General features: G+C 37.8%; 1 protein-coding gene across 1 annotated transcript; it reads right to left on the minus strand.

Moving 5' to 3' along the window:
- Positions 1–9974: 9974 nt before the first annotated feature.
- LOC139722025 (G-protein coupled receptor GRL101-like) lies at positions 9975–12892 on the minus strand. The gene is made up of 4 exons (XM_071633353.1): positions 12086–12892; positions 11213–11351; positions 10397–10626; positions 9975–10112 (listed from the first exon to the last, which is right to left on the minus strand). Exons 1-4 carry the CDS (start codon positions 12890–12892, stop codon positions 9975–9977), a joined length of 1314 nt encoding a protein of 437 aa, XP_071489454.1.
- Between the last annotated feature and the right edge of the window lie 660 nt (positions 12893–13552).

Below are 13552 nucleotides of genomic sequence, written 5' to 3' on the forward strand. Positions count from 1 at the left end.
ACCCCTTACACACTAAGAAAAAAAGGTTCAATAAGGGAGCTAGAAGGGTTCGAAGTCGCGAAAATGGGTGCAAACTACACGATTTGAGAAAATGGTGGAACTTTGCTTCTTATATGGTTCATTTTGGGTTCGATCTTGCCACGGTCATTGACGGTGCAATATTACGCCCCAAACTAGTCTCAAAACAAAGGCCATCCCATGGTGTTGCTCGGCACTAAAATGCAATATTACATATCCTTGTGCTGATATTATGAACATATATTTTTTGATATCAGGAAACTTAAATTTCTTTCATATTCTATAATCATTCATCGAGAGTATATTTTCACATTAAGTTGAGTCCATGATGAAAGGGGTCTACTAAAAAAACAAAAGTAGAATACCTGATTGCTTGTCTGGTATTGACCAATCACATTGTACACATAACCTAGGAGGTTTAACAGATGAAGTTCCAACTGGATGTAATTATTCAAATAGTCGTCAGATTTCTATTGCTGTACAAAACAATTCCACAGGTGCATTTGTGCCTTCGCTGATCGGGATTCGATGCCGCCTTCTCACTGAGCAATCTGAAGATTCATTTTGGACGTTTACATAATTTTGGCTATATTTTGCTTCAAATGAAATCCTATACTTTAAGATAAAAACATATAAAACAAAAGTCAATTCTGAACAGAAATATTATTGTGCAAAAGTGTTAATCAGAGCTGCTTCATGTGAAAGTGTTTAAACTGTACCCTGGATAGCCGGTTTATTTTATCACTTTTCCTCATGATTCTGACAAAGCAAACTGATATGAATCTTCAAATAGAATTCTCTATCAATAGAAACATCAGATTACTGCCCAGGCATGCCTATTAGAATAATGTTCGTTTTATTTCTTTTTTTTTTTGAGCAATTTCTATTCGTGTATCCCCGTGCCTTTAACATTCACCTAACTTATCTCTTATTGGTTGGGATGTCGAAACGTAATTACCATTTCAAAGACATATCTTCCTGTTTGTGGTTCATTCTTGCTGAGGTGCAATATTGAGCCCATAACAAGTCTCAAAGAAAGACCCATATGGTGTTGATTGACACTTGAATACAATATTGCATACCGTCGTGGTGCTACTATGTACATGTTTTTTTAAAGACATCATAAAACTTGATGTTCTCCCATAATTTCATAATCATTCATCGGAGCATCTTTAAATGAAGTTGAGTCTTTGATGAAAGGGTCTGCGAACAAGCTAACGAAGAATACTTGACTGCTCGTCTGGTATTGACCAATCGAAATGGAATATGTCACAGCATTCCCTGCATGCTTACTGTGCGATGATGGAATCAAACCCTTCTACACGCTAAAGATTTTCGTTGCGACTCGATCTCGGGACAGAAAAAAAAAGTCAATATTTTTTCAAGGCCCTCAAATCTGGAATTCCATCCACTCTGATGTGAAATGTAAGAAAACGGTACAAAGTTTTCAGGAAGCTTTAAAACGTATTTTACTTGAAAGGTTTTCTGGAAGTTACCAATATCATTTTACGAATTTATAAGAGACTAGCAAGATAGGGTGTGTTTGTGAAAATGACATCTTGTGTATTGCTAATATGCGCTGGTCCATGTTTTTGTCTGTGTATGCATGTGTGTGTATGTGTGAGTGTGTGTGTGTTTGTGTGTGTGTGTGCCAATGTTTTTCTCTGTATATACAATGTATTTACTTTTCCGGGATTAGTTTTAAATAAGGCCAATTGCCTTCTCACTCACCCCTTCACTTGATATCTTTTGCTGTTTGTTTGCTTTGTTTGTTTGTTTGTCACATTGTCATTTCATTCATACCATTGTCACATTTTATGTATGCATATTTTATTAAGTGAACGTAAAGGAAATGATAAACTAAAATCATTTAGAGAGCAAACTCGCGGATATATAAGAGTGCAAACTACACGATTTATTTGTAAGGGTTGATTTTTTCCCCTTTTTTTCATGGATTCATGCACGGTAAAGCCTAAGGGTAAAATGCATGCACATGAAAAATGTAAGCACATGTTTCCGTGTGCTTGCAAACACCACATTTTAGAATGAATAAAGACTAGCTGTGATAGTGGAATTTCTCATGAATAAATAATAAAGCATTAAAACCCTGGCTATTGTTCAACACCAATGTCAGGGTGTTAACCCCATACTCCCATACACACCCATTGACCCTTGTGCAAAGTGAAAATTTTGTACAGAGGGTTGGAAATAGAGCAAATTCTGTAACCTAACTGTGAAATTGATCATGGATTTCATGAAACTGATTTGTGTTTTAAACCACCTCCAACGAAATTGTACACTATACAACTATCTCCCATATCAATGATAGTGTTATCTGATATATAGTTACTGAATTATTAAGAATCAAAAGTGGATTTTTTTTTAAACGCCTATTAATCCATAGAATACATTCGATGCAAAATAATGACATGGATGTTTCCTAGAGTGTCAATTCACGGACCCAGTAGTTTGGTCACCTGGTGTGGGCATGTTCATTCTTTTCTTGAACATGATTTATGAATTCAATGAATTGTTGAGTCGTGCAAACTTATGTGCACATAAGTTGACTCCCAGATGGCTCATTGTACAGCTCGTTCATGCGTGTTTGAGCTGAGCATCTAGCGCAAATTCCATTTCCATAGCAGATCAGCTCTTCTGAGGCTTTTCGTAGCGGCTTACTGCAACTCTGACTTCAAAATTATTTTGTCCACTTCATAATATCAAGACCCAGCAGATTCCTACCACGTGGAAAATGGTGAGTTAAAACATCATCGTAAAGCATGATTTGAAATATCCACAATGTTCTCGACCAAGGCCCTACTCTCGATATTACCCTTCATCAAATTTCTTGTATCTGTTATGTTTTTGGTTGTATAGCCATGTCTTATAATGTAGGCTTGCAGGCAGTAATATTAAAATGTTCATTTTAGAGTTCTGTTAAAACTGGCTAGTTTTATGCATGCTGTTTTCTGTTCTATTTTGTTTTGTTTCGTAACCATTCTGTGGAATTAGAGCAGCTTTAGCGATAAAATGTCTTGCTAAAGACGTCATGGCATTCCGATTTCAGATTTCAGATTCATTGATTGTTCATTTAGGAAATTCTTTTTGTTGGTACATGGGCGTGCACATAGGAATATCTACATACATGCATAAACTCACATATATTCATGTACATGTACACATTATAAATGATACAATTTTTACTACATACACAATTATACAAGCATAATTTATACTCACAATACAGTGAACACTTACATAATCACAAATTTCAAGTAATTCTTTATATTTACCGATCAACAACAAAACAAAATAGTTAAGAAAACGTGGAATCGGATATTCCTATAGGAAGTGTATCCTTAACATAACCTTTACGCCACCTCCCCCCCCCCACACACACAAACACACATCCCCAAGGATAATACATCGCGTCGTGCCATACCACATTTGATTAATAACGAATAAAAGGAACGGAACTGAAGTTGATGAATAATTGTTGATAAACTTATGGATAAATAGACTAGTGTACTAACTACACTTATAATGGCAAACATTGCACGCTTATCTTTATGCTGGGATAATTCTCTGTAGTCAGGTAGTGTTAGTGGTAGACTTAAGTTCACCCTGTATGCAGCAAGGCAGTGCATAAAAATTTGAACTATACATTAAGCTGCCATGGAGAGAGTTATGTAGTCACATTTACATAAGTTAGCTCTTCTGCAAAATTATTACACACGCATGAACAGTGGCCTTGAACTCATGACACTTGATTTTCCTTTTCAGGTATTCAAGCAAGATACAATAATTTGCGCGCATTCTCCTGATCACGTAAACTGATATGCAATTCTGAAGGACAGAGTGATTCCTCAACAGAATATGTAAGTTTCATTAATGGATTAATCCGTAATACATGTACACTTGTATATGTATTTTCAGGTTATTGATTCATCTAGATTTTCAGCATGTGATATCCGTGAAGTATATTATATTAAAGCGTATTATTACACATGAACGCAGTTTTATCAGTTACTATAACGTAGCCACCGTTTAGTGGGTTGCGGAAAATTTGATAAGACTGTAGTGCAGTTTTTGATACCATCTATAATCGAGAGATATGTTACTCAAGTGGACCATTGCGATCATTCATTCTTGCCTTTTCCGTTCTACGTCTTCTCAGTTTTTTTTTTTTTTTTTGGACTTTTTCCTGAAAACTCCAGGATGGATTGTAACTCATACAGGCAGCATCTCTACCCCGCAAGAATCTTCATTTTTTTTCATTTTTTATTTATTTATTTATTTATATATTATCTATTTTATTTTATATTATTTTATTCATTATTATTATTATTTTTTTTTTTGGGGGGGGGGTAATCTTCTTTTCTGTAACCAGTATTATCAAAGTAAATCAAATCAATGTTATGAATAAGTAGAGGGGGCTATATTTTCACTTTTTTTGTGTGTGCGGTAGCAGGATTAGAGGTGTCAACCATAATGGGCATCATTACACCCATTGCCATGGCCAGCACCCGGACCATCATCTGTGGCAAGCTCAGCAACGGCTGAATGGCCGAGGTCTATAAGTCTTACTCCTTTCCTAACTGTGTAAAATATACTGCAAACTGATGTGAAATTGGCATGTAATTTGATGTTGTCTTACTTTGTTATTTTATGTTATGAATAAGACTTTGAGTTGGTCAGGAAAATGTGGGAATATTTGAATATGCCCTATGTCATAAATGTATGCAGGCCTAGATAAAAGGTGTGCATTTTCATCTCAGTCCAAATTCACATTTTTCTTTTCAACATGACTTTACTCAGGCTATTCCACATTTATTCTTTTTTTTTCAGCTCTAACTTAGTGATGTCGGCATGCTGTCTCCTAATTCCCCGTCTGCCTGGAGAGGACATGCTGTATGTCTGTGACAAAGTAAGTGCTGCACTTTTATTTTTTTATGGGAGACGGGAATTCCATCTGCTTTGTGACTAGAAATATAAGAGGAATATTTCTTTGCAACATTATCATGTTTTACTTATATGACAAAGAGCTGAAATAAATCTATCCGACCGGATTTGTTTAGAAACCAATATCAAAGCTTAAAGGGATGGTATAGTATTGGTGGAGGTGAGGATTTGGGCTTTTAACTTTTTGTGATATACCAAGAACCTACTTATGATATAATAGAAAGTATGCCATTCTAAGAGGAATTCTAAAGATTATTTGATGAAAATTGGTTTTGAAATGGATGAGCCATCCAAAAACAAAATAACACGCAGCGATCGTGATAAAAAGTGAGTCCTATATTATATTATTATTGCTCTGTTTTGGATATCGCAGCTATTTCAAAACCATTTCTCATTATTTCAGCAAAAGACGTTAGAAACCTGAAGTAGATCTATGCAATCAATTTAATTTTCCATTTTCTGGTCAATGGTCATAGTTGCAACCTGTTAGTTTATGTAAGCAACAAAACCGCCTATAGTGTAAACGACCTATTTCCTTCGAAATTTTATTCAGTCATTATTTATTCATGCCAAAATCTCTTTCAGAACCTGGCAGGACTAAATCCCACAATCTTCACTGTGAATGCTGCGCACTATTTGGCTGGATGGTTGTGAAATCTGCCCGAATTCCTGTATACAATCGTGTCTTCTTCGCTACAATGTTTCCGGCCTGCTGTGCTCTGTGGCTTTCAGTATCCCAGACAAGGCAGAAACACCCGATGCATACTTCAGCAGTACATTGCAAGCCTTGATCTGAACAGACAACTATCACGAAGAAAAACCTACGGCATTTCATTAACAATAATATGTTCAATAATTGTCTTGATATAGTTTACCAGCCTAAAGTTTTCATGGTGTATATTTTTACAAGGAATTGTCACCAGAGAAATGATGTTGTTCAGCTTGTCCCTCCGTTCGTACATCAGTCTGTTATCGATTATGGCAACATTGTATCACGAAGGGAAATGAAACGAAAAGTACAAGTGGACAAGTTAATGCAGGGAGATTACTTTAGCAGTTGAACACATCGTCACAAATTGAGGAATATCGGAAAATCCGTTGAAGAGCTATATATACACATATATTTAGAGTTTCAGTGCCGTCATTACGAGATGAGAAAGCTACATCTTTGACGTCAACCATGGAAAATTATATAAAGAAATGTAAAGAGAATAGGCATAGTTTCACGTTTCTAGCATTACAAAAGGAGCACTTGATTTACTTCTTCCAGAAGGGGGTGGGGGTAATATTACCCCTAACATTATGGCAACGACAAATAAGTGGAGGCAATTTGTACTTTTCATTTAGAATCAGATTTTATGGAATTCCCTTGATATTTTCTTCATATACGTTTCCATACATGAAAGTGACACTGAAACTTTAGAAAATGCATAACTTCCACTGGATCATACGATTTTCCATGTTCACTTATGTGTTCTTATGATATTGCTCCAATCCACGGGTACATTTGGGTTTCATAACCCTTTAAGTACTGTTTGAGGTATCCAAATGAAACTTTGCATATGTATGTACGATTGGATGAAGTTACTTCTACCACCTTGTGGGTGCCAGCGTTCAAGGTCAAATATTGTAGGTCATTGTCAAATTCTACAATGTCATTTCGTGCTCTTTCTTTGTATCTCACCTTGTAAGCACTGTCGACATAGTATTGTGGTGTTCTTTTAATAACTTTCCACACTTTTGAGCTATATGACCACCAAATTCACTCCCCAGAACATCTAAAGATGGCTGTCAAGTGTTGATATTGGTGAAGTCCGACTCCGTCAACAGTCAAAAAGTCAATGAGCTTACATTTGAAAATCAGTGTAATCACAAATTCGATATGTGGGCAAGACATCACTTCGCTTTTACCTTGTTAGATGGTGAATATTTGTGAAGCTTCCGTTTCTAATTCATACAGCATCAGCATACCTTATGTCTGAGAATAGTGGTAAAGAAGATTAGATACTTTGGCAACAGCGTGTAAAATTCGCAAAATCTTATTTTGTGCCTTATTTGCTGAACAAACGTCGTAGGAGGACTACAACCTGCCATGCAGTATGGCGGAACAATTACTCTATTATTAGCGTCATAGAATAAATGACAATGATGTAGTTCTGAAGCATGCTATTCATTAGATACTTTTGCAATGACTCCATGTATACTTTTAATCGAACTAGGTATATAATCATCAATGTCTTGTACTTGAATAACGACAGAATGATTTCGGTGAGGAAAGTTTTCTGTCACGTCATTTAGGAATAAGGGAACGTGTCAATATTATGCTATTTGTTCCATAGTTATTTCTGAAGTGGTTAAATGTATTTTCCTTTAAAAAAAATCATTTTATATATACCTAAGTTGCATCCAGATGCTTATTCGTTGAAAAATATGAGCAATGTATTCAAAGGACAAAGATCATACACTAATGGGCCTAGGGTATACAACATTTCACTCGTTGTTGTTGTTTTGCTTTGTTTTGTTTTGTGTTTGGTTTTTTTTTGGGGGGGAGGGGGGGGGGGAACACGGTTCAAAGTGTCCTGAAACCTTGTATAATACATGCATTTAGTCATGTATGATGCCAAACTGTTCCCGCTCATACAAATGCAGCCGTTCCAAGGAAATAACATAAGATTATTCTTATACTCCATGATTTGGTAATGCTTAAGTGGTTCATAAGAGTCCAGTGAGACTGTGTACAGAACAAAAAGTGGATTTGACAATGGTATACGATATCCGCAATTTACTCTTTGACGGGGTCTATCATCCGATTAATATGTATAAGCACGGTAGTCCCCTATTCGGAAACTACAAGTTAGATAAGCTGCAATCATTTTGCACGCGACCATGGCGTTATAGCCAAAGGTGATCTGCAAATCACTGTGTGCCTACAGAGGATTGGAAAACGTAACAACTTTCTATGTATAGAACAACGAAACAGAAACTGGTGCATGTATTATTCTCAGTCACTTTGTTAGTCATTATGATGATTTGCTCATTGCAGTTCCGGAATCTCAGCTCGAGGGACTCGAGTTGATCACCCAAAACAAAATCTGAATACATAACCATGATAACTGCGATTCTGCCTAGTCTCCATTGGTAGCCCATAAGGGCAGGTATCAAGTTCGATTTTCATATCATAATTATACCTTGTATTTAGATGTTTTCATCGAAATGCCCGTATACCTGAATATGGTATGCGTATGTCAGTTAAGTATCTAAACCATAATAAATTGTAGTGGTAATCTAAGTGCCAAGAATCTCATGATTTGAATAAGTGTGAACACCAAGACATGTCGTGATAAGGACTTTAAGACAATTGGCATCGTCATTATAAAACAAACTCCTAATTGTAAGACATGTTTTAAATTTTAGATAAATTCATGTCTATGCTGGAAACATATCTTTCTGATGATTCATGATGACGTCACTGTTACATGAATATTGTACGCATGGAAATATGTAGGCCTATTCGTTTAAATGCATACAAACAACTTGTTAAATCCTCTTACATTTTTTTTTAATAGATATGGTGCATACTTTAGAATGTACGTAGCATGCTTTTGTTTTTTGAGGCTTTGTGTACTGGCAAAAAGCATATCTTATATAGATTATGTGAATAAGTACGTATTCAAGTACGTTTTGAATAAAACGTATCCAGACAAATGTATATCATATTTTTACCTCTTCCTTCATGCAGATGTATGCTCTTGCTTAGAGGGTTTGTTTGATAGATAGTGATAGTGCTCACCTCATTGGAAAGGTAATTGGGTAAATATTTGGTTTTAGTATGTCATTCAAACACAACTATAAGTTAACTTCTACATTAACATTTCAAAACTCACGAATTTCCACGCACACATTTCATGATTCACAGGATCCAAATTATACCAATCTTATTTACTTTGCAGAGTGCAACAACAGCATAAGTTTGATATACTGAGCAAACAGGCTTGCATTAGTTCTCACTATTCAAGGTTTAAAGTAGTTAAGTAACCAAATTGTACCTTGTTATGTGATGCTCAGTATATTTACCTTATAGGTATAATGTTGCAAATATGTGGTGCTTATTTCATCCATAACTGCTGCAAAATTGCTTCTTTAAAGGAGCCAATCAGTGTCACTGCCTGTTCCTCTAGAGAGGCAATATTGCCCAGTAATCTCAAGGTTCACTTGAGGTTATACTGGGCAACATTGCGCCTCTAAAGGCGTAGACAGTGACACTGACTGGCTCCTTTAAAGAAGCAATTTTGCTGCAGTCATGGATCAAAAAAGCACCACATAGGTGCAACATTATACCTATATATATGGCACAAAATCGCACCCTCAAAAGAGGCTACAATCTTGGAACTTAGGGTGCTTCTTTGCACCCTCACGAAAGGTGTAAAGTTGCACCAAAAGTAGAGGCAAGAGAGGGTGCAAAGTTGCGCCGAAAATTAAAGGGAGAAAGATCGCACCCTCAAGAAAGGTGCATCTCAGCACCAATTAGTGTGGGTGGAATGATGCACCCTCAAGAAAAGGGTGCAACTTAGCACCACTTAGTGTGGGTGGAAATATGCACCCAAGGGAACCACTTCGCACCCTCAATAAAGGGTGCAATGTTGCACCTCCTTTGGCGGTGCAAAGGTGCACCCACAGGTTGCAAGGTTATACCCTTGCGCAAGGTACCACTTTTGCACCCATTTCTCGAGGGTGCAAGATAACACCCATAGGGAGCCACCAGTGTGACATCACTTTGCACCCTTAAAAGGTGCAAGAATGAATCATTTTTTCTTAGTGTGTAACTCACACTTTGAACTATTTTTAAGCACTAAAACTTTTCGTGTGTCATCTGCAAATCGTAAATTATGCCTTTAAAGTGCGAGGATTCCTACGAACTTTGCAACAACCGGTTTCGAAGAGCACAATCATGCTCTAATGATCCTGACGTTACAAGTTTTCTCCAATCTGTGAGGCTATTTTGAGGGTTGAAGCGACTCTGCTTCCTTCTCCTCCTTGTCACTGGACTTTTGCTGGTTGAATAAGGTCAGTTCCGCAGCTACTGAGGACGGGTCTATGACCAGGAATGCCCGTGCGATGAAATCAGAAGCATCCTATATATGAAAATAGAAGTTAGTAGGGTTCCAATTTATTTTTTCCACATCAGAGGACATTCATATCATACATACACTATGTTGAGAGGAACAGACAGACAGATTTACCTGTATGTATGATACTTTCGTTATGTAGAATACTATACACACGTTTGCGTTTGTGATTGCGCCGCTTTGTACCATAACCATACTGAAAAACGGTAGAAACTTAAGGCATAATGATTGCTACACACTAACCTTCAGTACAATGAAAATTAAATTCTTAACATGGCGACTGGGCTCACCGTTTGGACAGCGACCGAGTCCAAGTTCAAGAAGTAGTCTGCCTGAATTCCTCCTTCGATCAGGTGACTAGCGGCTTCACAGAGGTCATTGGTCAAGATCATCAGCTCTTCCTGGGTAAAAGGTCGCTTGTTTCGTAGTAGCCACTCGCGCATGCGCTCTGACCCAGTACTCAGTACACCGTTGGATGATGTGACCAGCGAGGAACAAGTATCGTCCAAATAGTTCTTCCCTTGGATAGGAAAAACAGCAAGACATCAATGAAGTATTGTCTTCACCCGAGATTGTTTTGGTTAGTGCCGTTATCAGCTCGTCATTCTGATTGCTACCCCTACAATTTATCATCAATTACAGCTGTCATCTTTACAATTATTTATATCGTCATTTACTGCTGTCACACTTTCAACTTATGATATCCTCAATTACTGCTGTCATCCTTACAACTTTTGACATCAGCAGTTACCTCTGTCATTCTTACAACTTATGATATCGTCAATTACTACTGTCACCCTTACAACTTAAAACATCGTCAGTTACTGCTGCCATTATTACAACTTATGATATCGTCACTTACTGCGGTCATACTTACAACTTATGATATCGTCAATTATTGCTGTCGCACTAAGAACTTATGATATCATCAATTACCTCTGTTACATGTCATCACTTCTCATCTTCAGGGGAAATAATGTTCTTCATATTATAGATTCCAAACTTCAAACAAAAGAGAGAAACAGACACAACAAGGATGTAATGAACTGATCAGAAATACTCCCAATAACTTCAAGCTGGAAGGTAAAATTGCGTGCTTGCACTACCTTTCGTGTGATCACCGCTTGATTTCCCGATAAACGGAAAGGCTCGTTTCCTTGACCCATTGACGCTTGATAGAGTGTAGAGGTACGGGTTCAGGGAAGAGTTGACAGGTAAGATGAACACAGAAATCCATGCATACACCTGGTGAAGACGGGAAAATACGAAAGTAGATATTTCATCTTTCCTTTTTGTTGACTAGTGTAACAATCAACGAAAACGATTTTGGAAGAAAATACATTGACGAATTACTTTTCGTTGACAATTCGTTATTCCGAGGGTTAGTAATTCCGAAAATTAAGTAAGGACGTTCATTATTCTGAAGGTTCCTATATCCGAAAATGAAATAAAGTTTTCGTAATTTCGTCAGAGGTTCGATATTCCCAAAATGAAATAGGGTTCCTCATTCCAAATGTTTGTACTTCCGAAAATCTCAACGAGGTTTGTCATTCCGAAGTTTCGTTAATCTGGAAACGAATAGCGTATAAGGTTCCTTAATCCGAAAATGAAACAATGTTCGTTATTCGGAATGTTTGTCAATTCGAAAATAAGATAAGGTTCGTTTTTCCGAAGGTTCGCAATTCCGACAATGAAATAAGGTTCGTTATTTCAAAGATTTGTTAAATCTGGAAATGAATGAAGATTCGATATTCAGAAGATTCGGTAGCTCGAAAATGATATAGATGTTCTTATTAACGAACATTCAGAGTAACGAATATTCGGAATATCGCCACAAATGTTCTGATTAATGAACCCACTTTATTATCACGGTAACGGACCTCCAGGAATAGGGAATTCGCGTGTTTCGGAATAACGAACCTTATTCCATTTTCGGATTAACGAACCGTCGGAATAACGGACATTACCCGACTTCATACCTGTGACGAGATGGCAAGTTTACCAGCAGCAGACATAATGCCCATGATGATAACTGGCATCCAGCATAGTAGATCCGTTCCAACGACCAACGCCATTTTGGCCGCCATCTTGATTTCGGTCCCAAGTCGTCTCTCTTCTTGGCTTCCTCTCCCCACTTTACCAAGCTTGTGCTTGGAAATTCGGAAGGAAACAAAGATGGCGACGTAGCACATCAGTGTGACTAGAAACGCGCAGAAAGTGACGCCGATGAAGAGGAGAACAGAGTAGAGCCATCCCGTGTGTCGATTGGCGGTCAAGGGTAATGCTAGACACACCCCAGATTGGCCATAGAAGGACCCTTCGACGTAGGACGGTATCAGCGCCGGGGGCAGACTAACTGAAAGGGCCAGAATCCAGACGGTGAGCTCAACATAATGTGCTCCTCTGAGAGAAAGGTGTATTTTTTGGTTGAAAGGCGCCATGACGTGACAGCATCTATCTATACTGATCATCATAACAAGACACACAGAAGCCTCGCTCGAGATGACTGACGTGATCCCAGCAAGTTTGCAGAGAAAACTTGACTGCCACTCATCAGCATAGAGGGCGTATTTTCCTCTATACTGGAGATCTGCTGCCGCTATGGTAATCATGTAGAGACCCATCAAGAAGTCCGAGATAGCCAGGTTGGTGATAAGGCTGCCCTGGACGCTACTCTTTCTGCCGCGTTTCGAATGGAGCAGTCTGTATCCAACAACAAACGCGTTGCCGATGAAGGCACTAGAGCCAAGGACCCAAATGAAGAGGCGCAGAACAGTGTTGGACATCAGATCTTCACAGGACGAAAACTGGTCACGTGGTGCTTTGCAACCTGCGTCATCATCGCGCAGTCCGGCCAAGCAACAGAATTTGTACTCGTCTGCATGTCTGCCGAATAGATAAAACGTGTAGGCAATATTTCTGTGTGATATATTTCGCCCATGCAAATTACAGCATATCATGGTCCAACGGTTTCATTGCACAAATAGCGACAGATATTTTATAGTTTCGATCACATGGCATGTAATCTAAATGTAATGTTGACAGATATTTGCCAAAAGGGAAAATTTTAGAAAGGTCTATACGCATACTTTTACAGCATTTTCCATGTGGATAGTTGTAAATTCAATTACAAAGTCACAAGTAAGACAATGTGCAGATTTCTGAACTTTCTGTTATAAAGGCGACAGGCATTGTATCATTTACTGCTGTGCACAATATAATGTATATAATGAATCCAATAGAAATTATGTAATCATAAGCCTACCCAGTTAGCAAACTTTACATGTCGTCTCATTATTTGCAAAGCTTATTATACTTACATCGTTGTGAGGTGTAAACCCTCAAACAAATCCGTGTTGGAAGTCGCAGAAACGGGAATTGAGGCACCTCTGATATCTCTATTGGTATGTAAAAAACAAGAAAGTTTGTTTTTGACTGCTATTCCC

This window comes from Diadema antillarum, unplaced genomic scaffold (genome assembly GCF_040938485.1).
Source record: "Diadema antillarum isolate AM-2024a unplaced genomic scaffold, OU_Dant_1.0 scf00000014, whole genome shotgun sequence".
NCBI lineage: Eukaryota > Metazoa > Echinodermata > Echinoidea > Diadematoida > Diadematidae > Diadema > Diadema antillarum.

Excerpts from the sequence above, each read along its gene's own strand:
- LOC139722025 (XM_071633353.1), bottom strand. The coding sequence starts at position 12,892 with ATGTCCAACACTGTTCTGCGCCTCTTCATTTGGGTCCTTGGCTCTAGT. Across the intron at positions 11,352-12,085 it reads AACTTGCCATCTCGTCACAG|GTGTATGCATGGATTTCTGT; the intron begins GTATGAAGTCGG and ends CGTCTTCACCAG. Across the intron at positions 10,113-10,396 it reads ACTCGGTCGCTGTCCAAACG|GATGCTTCTGATTTCATCGC; the intron begins GTGAGCCCAGTC and ends TTTCATATATAG.